Raw genomic sequence first — 19385 nt, forward strand, 5'->3', positions numbered from 1 at the left:
CATCACTCGATAAGTGGCATTCGAGAAGCAGGATTAAATATATAATAAACTATTAACTGGACCTTATAGGAGATATCAATATTATATATGAATATCTTATATATAAAATTCTCGTGTCACGGTGTTTGTTACCAAACTCCTCCGAAACGGCTTTACCGATTTTCATGAAAATTTGTATGCATATTCGGTAGGTCTGAGAATCGGCGGACATCTATTTTTTATACCCCTCAATGATAAGGGTAACCCACCCCTAAAAAAAAACTATTTTCTAGAAATAATGTATATGGCAAAACAACGTTTGCGAGGTCAGCTAGTAATAATATATTATTTATTGCATAACATAACATGATATTCATGCTAATATTTATTGTATAACATATACGATACAATAATAGTAATTAATGCTCCTTTCCACTCAGGGTTTGCTGGAAGAGAACTCGTACAGAGTTAAGCTCGCCTGTTGTACACCTTTATTTAATATAAACTATATTTTTGTATTTTTTTGTGTACAATAAAGTATAAATTAAATAAATAAATACAGCAAAGTATAATGATGAGAATAGTTATGTATATCATGTTATTTAAATAATTGTGTATTCTAAGTATAATAAATGACACTAATATATTTTGTAACTAAACTAATAAATATAATCATTACTATTATCCTTACATATTTGGTTAAGTAAGAATATAATAAGAACAAAATTGCTATCAAGCCCAATAATAATAAAAATGAACGCACAAAATTCCGAATATCCACTCCAGCATATCGAACTCGAACGATCCGAGCCGAGAATCTCAATTAGTCACCGACAGTACCTAATGGATGTTGGCTCACAGAAATTACCCAGTAAGTTTGGGGCAAACAATTGAGACGTTAGCAAGTTTATGCGGTACACTTTCAGCTTAGTCGTTTCAAATTTGTAGTCTGAAACCTTAACTTGTTGAATCTGTAATATAGGATATTCAATATTGTTCGTCAAAGTTGTGTACGCTACAATAGATTATTAACTCAAAAACATGTAAGTTTAATTTTTTTTTCTTTTTAAGTACTTATGTTTTTTATACAACTTAGAATGGCAAACAAGCTGACGGACCACCTGATAGACAGTGGTATCCGTCGCCTATAGACATGAGCAGTACCATGGACATAACAGAGTATACTGTTTCGCTCATGATACCCCCCTACGTTGCCATTCCTAAGGACTAAGGTATCATTCCTCTATACCCTGTAAATTCACGACGCCATATTCATGTATATATTCAATATCATCGTCATCATCATATCAGCCTTTAACTGTCCACTGCTGAACATAAGCCTCCCTCTTGAAGGGTTTTGCCAGTAGTTTCCATACTTGACAGGTGGATTGGTAACCACAGTTAGGCTTTAGAGATGTTTTAAGAGGGACGCTGCTGCCCATCCTTCTCCCTTCCTTAGTCGCTTCTTACGAGACCCACCGGACAGGAAGGAGTGGCCTATTCTATGCCAAGACCACACGGCCAATGCACTAATATGTATATATTAGTCCATTAAAATTGTTATTATATTTCTTGCGTATTTCCATGAGATTTTATTAATTATAACTCTATATTTTAAAATACTATTATTGGTAGTGTAAAGGTGTTTTGTTGTAAAACTATGATGCGTATTATATTAATATTTATAAACGACTGTTTATTGCCAGACATAAATAAATATATAAATAAAAAGAAAACATTAATTCTATTTTAAGTACTAACTTTTTACCCATTATTTCGTATGTGAGGTTTTGGAAAGAGAACCAATGAAATAGACTATTTTCAGATGCTGTATCAAAATGAAACATACACCAGATTTTAAATTGCACTTTCAGGAACAACTGTGAAAACCGTATCCAATTTGGTGCAACAGTAGCTTTTGTATGATACCGGAACAAACAAACAAAATTATTGTTTCGGCCCCTCTATTGATTTTTTTAAGACCCCTCAATAAAGCTGTAACTACATACCCCTCGCTTCGCGCCATTCCTTTTGGTAACGTTTGGGCGAGTGGTCGTACGAGTCGCAGTGAGACATAATATTATCGTTTGTTAAGTCCATACCATGAAGGAGGGGGGAGGAGGAAGATAGGATTGTTAGTAACAGGGATTAGCAACCCCATTGCTAGCAATAAACCCTATCAGGTGGACCTCTTCGCAGTCTCCCCGGAAACCTTCGTGATTGATTTATTGTTGAATTCATCAGGATGGGATAACTGACCTGCTTCATCCTCACCTATCATCTGTCACTGGTGCCCCGCCACTGTATATCGAAAACACAGGCTGGCTTATCATTCCATTATTGTCCATTTAGAAAAAAACATTCCAAGAGAAGACCGCATATTATTATTTCTTAAACATATTCCATGTACAGACATCGTCTACTTAATTTTCTTTTTATATATAGTTCTTCTATCCAGTGATATCTTTGGTATAATTTGAGTAATCAAATCTCAAAACAAACTACAGTTTAAATTCAAACATAAAGAAATATTTTATGACTTTATAATTTAAGTCATATTGAGCCTATGAAAAATATTCTCTTTTGGCAACTTAGGAAAAAGAATTGTCAAAATAGATTCAAAACTGACGATGATCATCATACCAGCCTTTAAAAGTCCACTGCTGAACATGCCTTCCCCTTGGGGGGTTTTGCCAGTAGTTGCCACGCTTGCCAAGCGGATTGGCAACTGCAGTTAGGCTTTATAGATGTTTTAAGAGAGACGCTGCTGCCCATCACTCGTCTTTCCTTAGTCGACTCTTACGACACCCACGGAATAAGAAGGGGTGGCCTATTCTATGCCGGGACCACGCGGCGTATTAATATCACCAAGAAAATAACAAAAAATATAGGTACATACGAATTAAAAAACCTCTTCCGTTTTGAAGTAGTTTAAAACTAACATTCTCTCCTCATTATCACTTTAATGCATGCGATAGTTTTGATTCTATATTCTACATGTAAGAAAATAGTGATCATTTTCCTATACCGGGGCAGAACATAAGCAATTATACGATAGAATCGATTGCAACTTGTCCAAGCGCTCAGTGCAAACAAATTTAAACCCAAGCAAACAAAGTAGCAGGCACTGGTTAGTTCATTCTATGCCAAAACCTGAGACTGTATTGACCGATTTCAAAAAAGGAAGAGGTTCTCAATTCAGTTGTATTTTTTATGTTCGTTACCTCATAACTTCATCATTTAGAAACTAACTTGAAAAATTCTTTTTAATCTGAAAGAATATACTTTCAAAATTGTTGAATAGAAATTTTATTAAAATCGGTACAGTAATTTAATTTTTATATCAAAATACTACTTTTGCCTCGATTAAAGTCGGTGACTTTTTGGAACAAAACCTTGAATTATTTTTTCCTTAAATTATCGTTACCTGGAAGAGATCGCTTTAGCGTTAAAGCCACCCATTGTTTTCTCAGTATAATCGTTTCTTGTAATTGTTTGTATTTATAATAAATTTATTACTGTAATCTTTTCGAGGAATCAATAAAAAGTATCCATCTACCTATTTCATCACAGATGAATAAAAGCTACAAAACCATAGTAAGAAAGTAGTTAATAACCAAAGCTTATACAAACATTAGGCATAGGTACTATGGATACTGATCCGATATCTATATATAGGTTTCTTCTGAACATTGATGGCGAAAAAAGCCCATCGCTCATTTTGATATTGTACATTTCGGTCGAATTTTGGAATATATTAAAATATATAAACCAAATCTTTTTGTAATATGGATAAAATCATATTACGCCGACCCCAAATGATTGGGATAACGGTAGGAAGATGATGAAGATATATAAACTTCACTTACTTTTAACATATATATATATATATATATATATATATATATATATATATATATATATATATATATATATATATATATATTACCCACTTCTAATAAACATGCAACTATAGAATCAATAACAGTGCTTAGGCACTACTCTAACTTGTTATATATTATTATATACTATACTATTACATAAAATTATTATTATAAATATATAAGAAAAATAAAAAAAATACTACCAATAGAACCTGAAGTCTACAAATCTCAGATGAAGTAATTTTTTTTATAATGAATGAAAATAGAATGCTAACCCTGCCTGCTTTTACTGGCAGGGCACCCGAGATGGATCAGAACAGGATCCTATAGCTGGCGAGTCCAGTATTTGTAATATATCCTATATCGACCTTCATAAGGAAACTCTCAGATACCTCCAGGCATTGAATTCTAGAGTCGTGAAGCTAGGATGGTGAAGTGGTGTATTATTGAGTTTGATTCCTGGTGAATTCGTCACAATAGGCAAACCAACAAAGCCTTTTAAAAATGAAAAAAATATATTCCGCCATTTTGTAACGGCAGCCGTTTTAAGTTGCATATTTTATTGTCAGTTTGTCATCAAAAGGTCTATGCAGCATTTCAGCAATATAATTCAGGAGAAACTGATATTTATTCAGCTTGAAAGTTTTAATCATAACATATATTGCATGTGGAATAAAGCTTGTAAAAATATATCCACTATTCACCGAGCACATTTAGGTACATCGCAAGAGAAGACAAATAATTACTTATATGTTTTTTTTTATGGGTGAAAATGGTATGGTAACCCTGCCTGTGCTAACGGGATACGCTGGCGGAGCATCAGTGAAGGGTGATAGATGAGAATGAAAACAGGTCAGTTAGCCCATCATGATGAATTTATCAGGAATTAACCATGATAGTTTCCAAGGGGAATCGCGAGGAGGTCGACCTGGTTGGATATATTGCTAGCAATAGGATTCTCAGTCTCCGTTACTAACAATCCCTTTCCCCCCAATTACTTATATGTGGTGAATACAAATAAATACCAAAATGGTCCCGGGTCTCTACCCCGTAAAAGGATATAATTAGTATTATTACCACCCTAATGGTCAAGCGTCTTAGTGCAGGGATTTCTTTAATTTCCCTTCTTTTGCACTAGTATATTGTACTGGTATATTTTCCTAGTCGCCGTATTATTACATTCGCAAAAATTGGTACCTATAGAAATATATTAGATACCAAATTTACTATTTCATAGTAATAAAATTATTAATTATTTACCAATGATTATTACAAGAATAGTAGCTAATCATCATCTTTTATATTTTATTTATTTATATATTACTTATATTTTATATATCTATTTTCGTTTATATATGTATAGCATATCCCTTTCAGACCTGAACGATACGGGTGTGAGTTGTAACTTTAAAAAATTCTAAAACCGCGCGCAATTCATTTTTACGCACGAAGCTGAAATAATATGATAGTGAGATTCTAAACCAGCCAATAAGAAATCATTTTAGCGGTTAGGTGGTGCAGCAGCCGGCAATATGGTTTAGCTCCAAAACACGAAAATATATTTAATCTGAAAGAAAAAAAATCTTGGGTCTGAAAGGGATAGTCATCATTTTTTATTATTTATGTATATGTATATATTATTTATTTTGTATTGGTATACATTATTAGTTGTTATTTTCTTTACCTATCCCTATAATGAAGTAGTACGATCGTGATTCATTATTCATTCCAAAGGTTGACTGGTAGAAAATGCTACTAACATTAAGTCCACCTTTTGTGATATATTTTATTTTGGCCAATATAAATATTTAAATAAATAAATGTGTAATCGTTTCTAATATTATTTTGAAAGCCTCTAGCGCAATGGTGGGCATGTAGCATTGCGTAAGCGGTTCCGATTTCGATTACCGTTTAGACCAAATGAACTTTTGTTCGTTTCTTAAATTATGAATTGGCTCGGTATTACGAGTTCGGAATTGTGTGCCCAATAGCTTTCTATAGCAGATTTTTTTTTAATCGATTATTTTTTAAGATTTATCCATTATGTAAAAATAAGTTTTTTTTTAATATTTCGTCTTTAAAATATTAATTTGGATAAATTAAAATACGTAGCTGAATACGGAATCCTATTCTCAGGTTTCTCGACACACACTTCACTTTTTATTTATTAGTAGGTTAAAAATTATTACATCTCGCACCGTGCAAATGATTTGTGTACTTAATACCAATTTTGCTTGACGCCGTAATCTCATTCAATTCCACAAAGCATTATTAGAACAGCTTCCAGCCCCAATATCGAAAATTCAGAATTATTAACAGAGACGCCACAATTTTTATAGGCTGTACGATTTACTGGGGTGAATGTTATTAACTGTTTAATAAAAATCTTATAAAATAACTTTTAGATATATTTTATTACTTTTTTATTTGATATAAAATGATCAAGAAAAATGTAGCCTATGTCCTTATTTATCCCAAGTACTAAGTGATGAATGGTTGAGCGCTTAAGACGCGAAGACGTAACAAACAAACTCACTTTCGTATATATAATATTAATAAGGATTCTTGTGTCGCCAATTACGTTTGTTAAATTTCTTATTTTATTACGAACAGACTTTACACTTTATTTATTTATTGTATTTGTTCTGTATTGCACAATAAAACTTTGTACAAATGGCGAGCTTAATGCCAGATATCAATCTAACCATTAGGTAAAAACAAAAAGCGTATATATAATACATAAACATTAGTTTTAAATTATTTATTTATTTATTATTTATATATATATATATATATATATATATATACTGGTATAATAATTCCCCTTATATAACGCGTACTTTCGAAATTATGCTATATTCTTAAATAGCACTGATCTTTATACTATAAGCAAGCTAGGCTATAGGCAATCATTTAAAAAATTTAAATACTATAAACAATTAAAAATTAAAACATTTTTATTTCATTAATCTAAATTTATATTTATTTCTTAGTTTCTGAAATTGAATTTTTTCAATGTTTTCTCATACTTCGCTAACTGTAAACGAATTTCAATAAATCTTTAATTGAAATTTTATTCTATTTGATAGATATTGGATTTATAGAATAATATTTATATAGTACCCGTAAAATTTAAAAAATTGAGATATCCATAAATATTACAATAAAGTAACAAAGTATCAAAAACTTATAGCATGGGGTTCTTCAAAAAGGACGTATTTAGATTTCTTAATGGTTGGCAACGCGCGCGTGACATTCCTGATATTACACGCGTCCATAGGTTATGGTAACTTCGTATATCATCAGACAGGTTGTATGCTTGTTTACCAATTGTTTGTTAATTGATATTTTATACCAATTCAAATAAATAAAAAGTACTATAATTTATCTTCAATAGAAGCTAAATGTGTAAACATCTCGCCAAATCATTAGCTTTTATCCGCGACTTCGTTCACGCTTTTTTTTATTTAATTAGCATGCAAATACATTCAAAAACTTAAGAATTTTTAGTACCTCTTGAACTTCTTAGACCTGTGTATGGCACTTTACATTTCGCTCTCAAATAGTAAGTACTGACATTAATATTCTGCTGTTTTAGCAAGGTTGGACAGAAAATATGCTTTAAGTTTAAATTTCATGTTTTTAACAGTGATATTGCTTATGGGTGTGACATATGGACAATGGCGCAGAAGGAAAGAAACATGCTTGAGGCATTCGAAATGTGGACATGGAGGAGAATGGAAAAGATAAGCTGGACAGAAAAACTAACGAACGAGGAAGTCCTAAAAAGAGTGAACAAAAAGAGAACATTGGTTGAAATAATAAAGAATAGAAGAGGCAAAATGCTGGGCCACCTTATACGACATGACAATTTTTTAAGAGCATAGTAGAAGGAAAGATAGAGGGCAAAAAAGGAAGAGGAAGACCGAGGATTAACTACATGAGACAGATAAAGGAAACACTAGGCGTCATGTCGTATAGGGAGATAAAGGATATGGCCTGTGCTAGAGCTGGCTGGAGGAAGATGCATGAATTAGTTGCACCGACAAGAGGAAACTCTTAAATGAAAAAAAGAGATTGCTTTATAAGTCGCTAGGTAAAGAATTTACTAATCGCGGTATGAGGTAAACGTGACGAGGGATATGTTGATTCACCAGAATAAACAGTAGCCTCTGTCGTCCTTCACCCCAAATAGTATGTATATACCTCATGAATTTGAGACGTTAAGACGGTATGAGGTAACAAATAAACTCATTTTAACCGATTTCAAAAGGAAGCAACTCGATTGTATATTTTTCCTATTATGTTTGTTTCCTCATAGTTCTGTCGTTATAAGTCGACTTAGAAAATTATTTTTATTTAAAAGGATATACTTACAAATTGATCTCAAAGAAATGTTATCAAAATCCGTTTAGTTTTTAAATCGAAATAGCCGATTTTGTCACAATTGAAGTAGTTTTTTCTTCTTGTATAACACAATCTTAAATTATTACATTTTAATAATGTAATAAGGACTCATACAGGTCGTTAACCTTCCAGAGGTTTGTCCGAACGTGACCCTTGTTACATTAAAGCGTTCGTAATTTCATACGAATCGTTTAATATTCGTGTTGTACTTTCTAATATACTTTTTCATTATATTTCTTTATGTAGAAATCTTTAGAAAATTAAACTTCTAAGTAATCGGTACAATCTCGCTTCACGGCGCTGCGAACTCATTATTTCTGAACTAGCTTTCTGCCCGCTACTTAGTATGCGTGGATTTTTTTATACAACTTAGAATGGCAAACAAGCTGACAGCCTACCTGATGAAAAATGGTAACCGTCGTCTATAAACATGAGCAGTACCATGGACATAACATAGTATACTATTTCGCTTATGATACCTTCCATGCGTTGCCATTCCTGAGGACTCAGGTGTTATTCATTTGTACCCTGTAAATTCACTGCCATATCCCAACCTTCAAACCGAAACACAGCCATGCAAACACAACTGCTTCACGGTAGAAACACGAATAGGATAAAGGTGTCCAAGCAAACGACATTTGTACAAAGTCTCTCTCAAGTTATTTTTTTTTTAAATATCTTCCATATAGAGACATCATCTAGTTACAATTTTATTACATTATTAAGATAAGTGACGGTCTACAGGGACAAAAACACGTTGGCATAATAAAATAGCATAAATGTTCATGTAGGTAACTCCCGGGGGAAAGCTAAGGCGGTTATATAAAAGAAGAGTGATCTACTTTAATCAGAGAGATCATACAGTTACTGTCAGTCAATAATAGACTGATTAGATTCAATGCTTTCATTAAGTGTACTTTATACATATTATATAGGGTGAAACGGAAATCGATAAAGCAACGACGAACGAGAAACTAAGAATTTCATCATCATAATCATCATATCAGACTTTAACTGTCCACTGCTGAATTTGAGACTCCCTGTAGGGGGATTTTACTAGAAGTTGCCACGCTTGGCTGTTGGATTAACAACTGCAGTTAGGTTTTAGAGATATTTTAAGAGGAATGGATGGAGAATATATATATATATATATATATATATATATATATATATATATATATATATATATATATATATATATATATACCTCCTCCACCACCAGACACCTATATATATAACTGCCGTTAAGAAAAGATCCCGGGCCACCTGCATCCACAGACTCCCTGCAATGCATTTGAAGTCATCACTTCATCTAGTGGGAGTTCGTTCTACACTGTGTCCGTACAGGATCGCCACTCCAGAACCTTTCTCTCTCATCGGTTATTGGTTCTTCGAGCTATGTGACCAGCCCAATGCCACTTCAGTTTGTTTATCCTATAGGCTATATTAGTCACTTTGATTCTTTTGCGGATATCTTTATTTCGGATTATATCACGCAAAGAAACTCCGAGCATAGCCCGCTCCATTGCTGAATCACTTGAAGTCTTTGCATACCGGCAATTAATATAACATCATCATTATCATTTCAACTATTACCCATCCACTGCTGGACATAAGCCTCCCCCATAGACTGCCATAAAGAACGATCCTGAGCCACCTGCATCCGTTGACTGCCTGCAATGCATTCGAGATCGTCACTCCATCTAGTGGGGCTCGACCTATACTGCGTTTGCCTCTCAATTAATACTACGCTTTCCATTAATATATAAGTAAATCAATTAGATACATCGTCTATGTTGTAACCGCAAAACTCAATACTGAGCTCGACTTAATAAGTCGAGCTGCTCAATGTTTCATAGACAATCTGTTTCCAAGTTCAATGTTATTGGAAAATTAAATTAATAATAACAATACTATATATATTGTAACGTTCCAATTTATCGAAGCAATTGTATCTAAAACTCTTACCTGAAGCTTAATGCATTTATAATTGTAAAGATTTCCTTAAATTATATAGAATATTGCGGAATAAATTGATACGATATATTGATTCCATATAGAATAAACTTTCATGTTATTTTGAAAAACAAACAGAAATAAATATTTTTATTCAAATAAACTTAGATTAAAACATTATTTACATGTGGAAAATGTATCATGCAGACCAGGTAGAGGCAGGGGGAGGTGCGTGGATATTCCTGGACTCCTATGGGCTAAAAACCCCATGGCATCCCTCGCCGCACCATAGTGTTGGGGATCCTGAATTCCCTTTCGAAATCTTCCAGAACTCCAACGGATGTATAAATACCTAACTTTCGAACAACGCCTAAAATTATGTCACATCTCACATAACACTCAGGTTATGGAATGAGCTTCCTGCCGAGGTTTTCCCAAAAGATTACAGCATGGGGTTCTTCAAAAGAGGGGTTAAGAGAGAGTTCTTCAGGGTCGGCAACGCGCGCGTAATACCTCTGGTATTGCAGGAGTTCATAGGCTACGGTAACTACTTACCATCAGGTGGGCCGTATGCTTGTTTACCACCTCAGTGGTATAAAAAAAGTCCTTCATACGTTTTCTATTTTTACCCAATAATTAGCTGGTAGAAAACGCTATACTGTATTAAGCTCGCCACTTGTACAATTTTTAATAGTGTAATAAAGAATGAATAAATAAATAAATAAAATCGTAGATAATTTGTCAGTTGTATCTTCGTAATTTATCATATAGCAAAGTTTAAACGACTGAGAGTTTTGTGTGGGTGGTCTCCATACACAAAATTGCTATCTTGACAGAGGTACTAAGCTACTTTGTTAAAATTAAGGGATATAGTTACTACAGTTATAAATCGATTTAAGTGCTTGACCCTGGATTAAAGTGTATATCGCATGTTATATATAATTAAACTATTTAAGAAAAGCAACAGCTGAGTCTTTTGCCTATTCTCTTGGCTGAAAGTGCCTTCCGAATGAGTTGTAATGAAAATAATTACTATTAAAAAATGTTTAAATCTATTCTTTTTATCTAAGTTTTCTTCTATTAACTAAGTTTACTTAAATAAAAATGGTTCTTTCTTCTTTTTTTTATTGATTATTTACTTTCATGAATCCTCATTCAAATTCTAGAGCTATTATTAGCTCTATTATATATTATAAAAATTATTCATTCAATAATCATAGGTAATAATCATAATAATAATAGGTAATCATATTTATAAATAGATATATGTACATGGCAGATCTTTTTCATAGCTATGTTATATGTTATAGAATTGAAATAAAAATGTTTCCTGCCTTAAATATAAGCCTAACCTATATTTATTTAGGGGAACGGGATTGTCTAGTAACAATTTACATTACTATGGGGACTAGCGATTCGATTGATACCTTGTCAGGTTGACATCCACGCGATTTCCCCTAGAAATCATTGTGATTAATTTTTATTGAACAATTCACGATGACGCTGATCTACCTGGCTGACTTTCATCTTCACCTATCATCTTTCACTGGTATTCCGCCAGTGTAAACCAATAGTGCCATTCCATTATCACCCCATAAAAGAACCTATTTATTTATTTATTAAATACAAGAAATTTACAATGCGAATACATTGGACCCCGCACTAGGCCGACCTGTATCGAGGGAATCCATAAGAAATTACCAAGACACGGTGATTTACAAATATAAATTAAATTAATGAGCCAATTTTACGAAAATAACAAGTTAGAATGACATCGTTCTCTACTGCGATGTATTTTGTTAATTTTCAAGTCAACTTTAAAAAAAAAAAGAATAAATAATAAATATATATAAATAATAGCATAATGTAACTAACATTGTACATTATTACATTATTTATATTAAGACTCCTACAAATTTTGTTTCCTCGTTCATTTTCTGGCTGGTAGTAGGTACTTACTCGAGTTGAAGGCGCGGTACATCGCATAATTAATGCGATATTCGAGACTTGATTTAATTTGTAATGAATATCTGTGTTCATTAGTAATTCACTTGTGTACTAGCTTTGAACTTCAGTATTGTTTGCAACGCAAATTATATCTTCTTTAGATGGAAAATATAGAAATTTTTATATATATTTATTTATATTTAAATATAATTTGTGTATATAAATAAATATATTTCACACTGCAAAACAGCGAGATGTGTCAACCTGCACCAATTTCAATTGTAATTTTTGCAATCGACATAGTCATGTGTTACTATTGCATATTTACAATTTTATTAGGCTATTTGACAATATAAAATATAAAGTTTTAATGCCATCCGTATAGTCTAGGGGTTTTAAAAGAGGTATACATTAATGTTAAAAAAAATATTATTCTATTTTATTTAGTTTCACGTGATCGAAATCGATCTGGAATGTATGATGACGTAACATGGAAGTAAACAACATGTCTATCATTGTGGTTTCTTTACGTTCTTGGTAGCGGTGCAAGTATCCAAATGATTTTATTATTCGAATAATTAACAATTACTAATTTTAATTATTCAGCTGTTAAATAACTGATAACATAGGGCACCTAAATGACATAATTGTATCCAACCAAACTCAAATTTATTACCGAATTAAGTGCATTATAAAATCGAAATATTAATTCTAAAATGAAATACTCAATAGTTGAGTTTCGGCGGTCTAATTAAACCATACCTTTTTATTTGCTATTTTTTGATGAAATCCGCAAATAGTTTGTTTTTAATACACATAAGTACATGTATATAGAAAATAAACTATTTGAGGATCTATAAATGCCACTAACTAGTTTGAGATGGTTTCCAGAAATCACTCAAATAGCCTATTGTTATTTTATTGAGCGGTGATGCTCTTAGGGTGGCGCAGTGACGTCATACCTGTCAAAGCTATCAAAGCATAATTTCGATTTAACAAGCGTATAAATCCAAAGATTGGGGGGAAAGGATTGTTAGTAATAGAGACTGAGAATCCCATTGCTAGCAATATAGCCAGGTCAACCTCCTCGCGGTTCCCCCTGGAAACTATCATGGTTAATTCCTGATGAATTCATCATGATGGGCTAACTGGCCTGTTTTCGTTCTCTTCTATCACCCTTCACTGGTGCTCCGCCAGCGTATTTCGTTAGCGCAGGCGGGATTACCATAACCATTTTCACCCATCAAAAAAAAATCCAAAGATTATTCAAAGTTTTTGTTGAAGAAACCCTTATTATTAAGCCCTAGTTTCTATTAAAATGTTATATAATTAAATTTTCACAACATTCCAAATGTAGGAACAGGTATTTAAATAAGAAATCTATCTTTTGTTTTGTTAAGAACACACACAGCATGTCATTACTTCTTTTCATCTTCACGAAGAAGTAATCGTGATGCAAACTCGTCTATCTTCTTGCAACATATTACGTTATCATTTCGTTAATTCTGAACCAATTTTCGAAATCCTTTTTGCAATTGACAGTTTGCCTGCCTGAAACTTGAACTTAAAATTAAATATATATTTTATCTTGATACACCATCTAGAAAAGGTGTATTTATTGGTTTTCCAACTACCATAATGCGCGTGTACAAAGTCACGCCTGAAGCTAATAAATAAATGAAAGAACAAAAAATAAATAAAAGTAAGATATTAATTTAAACACGATTGAAATTGTTAATTTTCTTTTTTGCGTAACAAAATGTAGGTACTTGTTTATAATCGTGTTTCAGATTATGATTTTTTTTGTTATAGACATTACGATCATAAAGCACTTTTGTCGCAAGCAAATAAGACCAGTAACATTTAAATCTAAATAAGATATCACATTGGCAATGCGATAAACAACTTTGTGCGGTAGTAAATAAGATTGTTTATGGTATACACGAGAATTGAAACACAATAATATTGTCATCGCTTTGACGTAATACGTGAAAGTATTATTTCCCTTTTGTGAGTGAGTCTACGCTTACATTTATTCATGGTAGTACGGTCATACAAGCTCCGGTGAACATTTTACGATATTAATATGAGAGCCTCTAAATTATTTGTCGTCTTTGACCTATATTAAAATTTATTTGTAACAAAAATGTTCTATCTCACTCTCTTAAAAGGATAGTAACGAATTTCATTTCCTGAACAACAATGTGAATCTTAACAAAGTTTAAATCTATACATTTTTTTTATGTATTTTAAATGCATGAATGGAGAATTATTTATTATTTTCCTCAAAGAATGATACAGATTATGTAAGTTAACAATATATATACAAGAAAAGATCTTAATTACAAGAAGGTTAAGAGATAACAATTAATGATGGTGTGATCTCTTCCAAGCAATCTTAAGATGGAGAGAAAAATTAAAGTTGCGACTACAAGCTTATTTTTAACAATGTATAATAATAACATAATAAATACCACTCAACTACATTAATCCAATATATCCTGTTATAAGGAGCTAGGCAACGAACTTAATGAACACAAGCCAGAACACTTAAACTCAAGCCAACTAAGAAAATTTTGTTTCCTAAATTTGCGTGACCAGGAATTGAAACCTCATTTATACAAAGCAACGTGCCCATCAATGTGGTGATCGCCAATGTGTGTACTTACATAATATCTAAAAGTTGTTACACTTGTTTATTTTCATGCCATAACTTCCAAAAAGTATGAATATGATAATGGTCACTTCAAAGAGAAGAAGATCCATGCAGATGGATTGTGTGAAAGATGATACGCGTAGGAAGAGAGCGAATAAAGGAGCTACGGCTCGTTTGCCCTTATAGTTAACTGGTTTCTTATGAGGAAAATATTGTTTGACATTTTGGTTCGACGTCCAAAAAGAAATAATTACATAGAAAAAAAGTCGTGCCAATAAGGGCAAGGTCATAATAAAGCCCGATCAAACAATTTTGCTAAAACATTTGCCGCCATTTTTAACGGTCATCGCCCTCAATTTTGTCTCCCCTCGTGTTTATTGCTTTGAGCCATTACTCGTCTTACCATCCCCCGTTCGAGCCCTATGTCATATTAAAAATCTAATGAGTGTAATGTACCAATTGCTTATATTGATATACTTATATATTTTCAGTATCATATAATAACAACACATAATCTAAACATGCACTTATCTATATATACAGACTGAAATCAAAATCGATGGCATACTTTTATTGAAGTATTAACAATACTGAAGATTATTTCAAGTTGAAAATAACAAAAAATTTTTAGCACTCCAGGCGTGTCCGATTATTACGTTAAATTAGTATAAAAGGTTCATATTTTTTTATCATTTTTCGACGTATATACTTTAGGAAAAATGTTTAGTTGTACTATTACACTAATCATTTCGATATCACCCTGTATTAACAATATTTTTCTTAGCTACGCTCATACTAAGTGGTCTAAGTTAGTTCATGCTTACTCACCCAGACTAGCGTCGTACGTATTCATGTATTCTGACGTCATGAACTGAGACACGAGTGCAGTTTTCCCAACGCCCGCGTCTCCTAGCAACACGACCCTGTACTTTGGTATCTGTAGAAATACAAATAAATACCATACATACACTAACAATAATAAGTTTATACTAATTTACTAATAATTATTAATAATGAAATGGTACCGCCACGTATGCAAAAACTTTAAGCTACCTACTCAGCAAACTATGGAGAGGACTAAGGCTATGCTCGGAATTTCTTTGAGTAATAGAATCCGAAATGAGTATATTTGCAGAACAATCAAATTTATAAAGAAGGATAAGCAAGCTGTAGTGGCAATGGCAATGTCGCATATCTCGGTGAACCGACAACCAATGGGGAAGAATGGTTCTTAAGTGGCGACTCCATACAGGCAAACGTAGTATAGGACCCCCCACTAGATGGAGTGACGACCTTAAATGCATTGCAGATAATAAGTGGATACAGGTGGCTCAGGACCGTTCTTTGTGGCAGTCTATGGGGAAAATAATGAACAAATAACGGTTGATATGGTGATAATAGACTACACTTGCGCTATCGGTATGCTGATAAGGTATATGCTAGGGAACTGGAGGCTACTAAAAGCTAAAATCAGAATCATAGGCTCATCATAATAAACTCAACAAGAATTAACCACGGTGGTTTCCAGGAATCGCGTGGACCTGATCTGGTCTTTACTAACCATCTCTCTATGTTTTTTTGGAAAAGAGTGATGGCACAGACTATATGTCATTGTTTTTCTTAAACGTTCCTCAGCCATGAGAAACGATACGAATGAAAAAGAAGAAAAAATAGTATTCCTTTGTTTTCAAGAGTTTCAATGCATCAGAAGAGTCATAATGCCACTAGCTTGGTAGAAAAAACAAATTTAAAATTTTTTAAAGTAATTATACATTTTAATTTAATTTAACATAACCAAATTAATTTAGGTACATGTATTTGTATTTTTTATGAAACTTTGAATGGCTTATATGCTGGTAGCTTACCTAATGGAAAGGAGTAACCATTGCCTATAGACATGAACAGTACCATGAACATAACAGAGTATACTGTCGACCATATGTATTATGGTCATTTATGATCTACGGATACGGATGGTCCCAAAACTAGTAGAGAGTTCTTGATTCTGGTGGGCTGGTTACAACATACCGCATCGAGATCATCCTCATCAGGTGTGGTCAGACTGGCGGAGTCAACAGGCCGATACCCTGAGCAACAGGAACCGTCAAAAGGCGATCTGTCTGATGCTCTGTGGACAAAGAATAAGAGTTAGTTGATGCTATTTAATAAGTAACAATGACTACAGTATATTTTACTAGAACTTACATTAAATTGAAAAGAGAATCAAGTTTTGTTCAAACCCAATACTGATTTAAACTAAACTTGATTCTTGATTGAAATAAATCTGATTAAAATTAGTAACTAATCGAAACATCCATTCAATTAATCGATACTTTGTTTCCACTACTATTGGGCATCAGCAGACTGTCTTTTGTCGAATCAATTATTAATTTGTTTACATTTTGATAAAGTTCTATTGAAATAACAAACTACTTTAGAACATGTTCCAATCCAAAATCATCTTTATTCAAATAGCCTTTACAAGCTCTTTTGAATTGTCGTCTTATATGATTCCGTTGCAGGGTTTGAAATTGTTATTATCTGCTGTCAAAAATTCGCAAGAATGATTTAAATGTATTTAAATAAATACATATATAATGTTAACAAAGATTTAAAACAGTAACTGTTGCGGTTCTTGCGGGTTCTTCTTAGCAGATAACAAATTTTCGAAATCTGCATTCATAAAAAATGACGATTTAAAAGTACTTCTAAACAAGTGTACTTGAATATAAATGATTATAATTTGAAAATAACTACTGCGTTTAATACGCAGTAATATAGTAATACATACGTTCAAAGTTACATGGCCATTCGAAAGCGTGTGCATTATCGACTAATAGTCGATTGACATTTGACATTCAAGTAATCGTGTAGTCTGTAATAGACTTGTTCAGTTTCAATGGTTCTAAAATCATCGTTATTTGAAACCTCTGAGGCGAAACAAAGGCAGGTTTTTTTGTATACCACATAAGTATATTCATCATCATCATCATCATATCAGTTAACTGTCTATTGAACTGAACATAGGCCAACTCTTATTGGGGGGTTTTACCTGTAGTTCTCATGCTTGGCAGGCGGTTTGGCAATCATAGTTAGGCTTTGGTAACGTTAACGAGGGACGATGCTGCACATCCCTCAATCATTAAGTTCTCTTAGTCACCTCTTACGATACCCACGGGAATGAAATGGGTGGCCCATTTTATGCCGGAACCACACAACAAAAGTATTTATTATTCGGTAAACCAATAAACTCGTACACCAATAAACTACATTGTAACTATTGAGTGTTTAACGCAACGATTTGTACTAAGCAAAAAGAATCACCTTCATTAGGTCGATATTATAGTAATTATGCCGAAATTCCTATAGAACTATGATTCTATCTACATTCGATAACCTTAACAACGTTTCTCAACAGGTAGGTCTTAAGATGAACATAGACAAAACTAAAATCATGTCTAACATCCACGAAACACCTATACCGGTTATAATTGAGAAGACTACGCTCGAAGTTATTGACGAATATGTATACCTGGGACAACTTGTCCGATTTGATAAGTCCAACTTCAAACGAGAGATCAACGACTCGACTGGGCAATATTTGAAAAACTATACAGCATCTTCTCATTTAAAATACCGCAAAATTCAAAGACGAAGGTTTTTAACCCTTACTGGTTACCAGTGATATCCTATAGAATCGAAACATGGTTCTACACGATTGCTTGTGTGCAAAAGTTTCAAATTACTCGACGAATTATGGAGAGTTATGCTCACAGTACTTTTATGTGATAGAATCCGAAATGAGAATATCTAAAGAAGAACCAAAATGGCTGACATGGCCCGAAAAATAAACAAACTGAAACTGGTAGATCGAGGAACCGACGACTGATGGGGAAGAAAGGTCCTTAAGAGTTGTACCCAGACTAAATGGAGGACTAGGAGTCGATGCATTACTAGGTGTCGATGGATGCAGCTGGCCCAGGATCATTCCTTATGGTAGTCTAGGAGGAAGGACCATGTTCAGGAATGGACAGCTGATGTGATAGTGATGAAAAATTTCACAGCTGCAATCGTAGCAAAATTTTTATGGAACTAACAGGGGAGTAAACCCTACATATATATAACTATAAAAAAAGGTTCAAAAATAGCAAAGTAATCGCGTAATATACTTGCAAATAAGTTTCACCAATTGAGAACTTTTTCGTGGTCACTACAACAAAAACAAAGTTCATCACAATCATTTAGGTACACTATGATAAAAATTTACCTGAGTTATCTCGAGGTTTTGCTTTCGACCAGCTTACACCGGCATCCAAATTGCATCAAATGAAGACATGAGCAGTGTTGTGTGCAGAAACTCTCAGTATAGGGACACAAAATATAGGATGTGAGACAATGAGTGAAAAACTTCTGTATCGGATGTGGAAGTATGACTGTGCTATCTCAGTCTACTCGAGACCACAGTGAGAGCTATTCGAAACGTCGAGGTAATCCAAGTAAGTTCTCATAGTTTAAAGCCATAAACTATGCAAAACAAAAGTGTAAAAATTGATAAA

The 19385-nt window shown here is 33.2% G+C and overlaps 1 protein-coding gene across 2 annotated transcripts in view; it reads right to left on the reverse strand.

Annotated features, from left to right (window-relative positions):
• LOC113511243 (uncharacterized) overlaps window positions 1-19385 on the reverse strand; it is a 128622-nt gene that overhangs the window by 17105 nt on the left and 92132 nt on the right. For both annotated transcript variants that reach the window (XM_052903221.1, XM_052903220.1), the window contains exons 4-5: window positions 16858-16957; window positions 15658-15766 (exon numbers count right to left, since the gene is read on the reverse strand). In XM_052903221.1, coding sequence (XP_052759181.1) covers window positions 15658-15766; window positions 16858-16957 — 209 coding nt within the window. The remainder of the gene's footprint in view (window positions 1-15657; window positions 15767-16857; window positions 16958-19385) is intronic.

This window comes from Galleria mellonella, unplaced genomic scaffold, assembly GCF_026898425.1.
Source record: "Galleria mellonella isolate WM207_F2 unplaced genomic scaffold, CSIRO_AGI_GalMel_v1 utg133, whole genome shotgun sequence".
Taxonomy (NCBI): domain Eukaryota; kingdom Metazoa; phylum Arthropoda; class Insecta; order Lepidoptera; family Pyralidae; genus Galleria; species Galleria mellonella.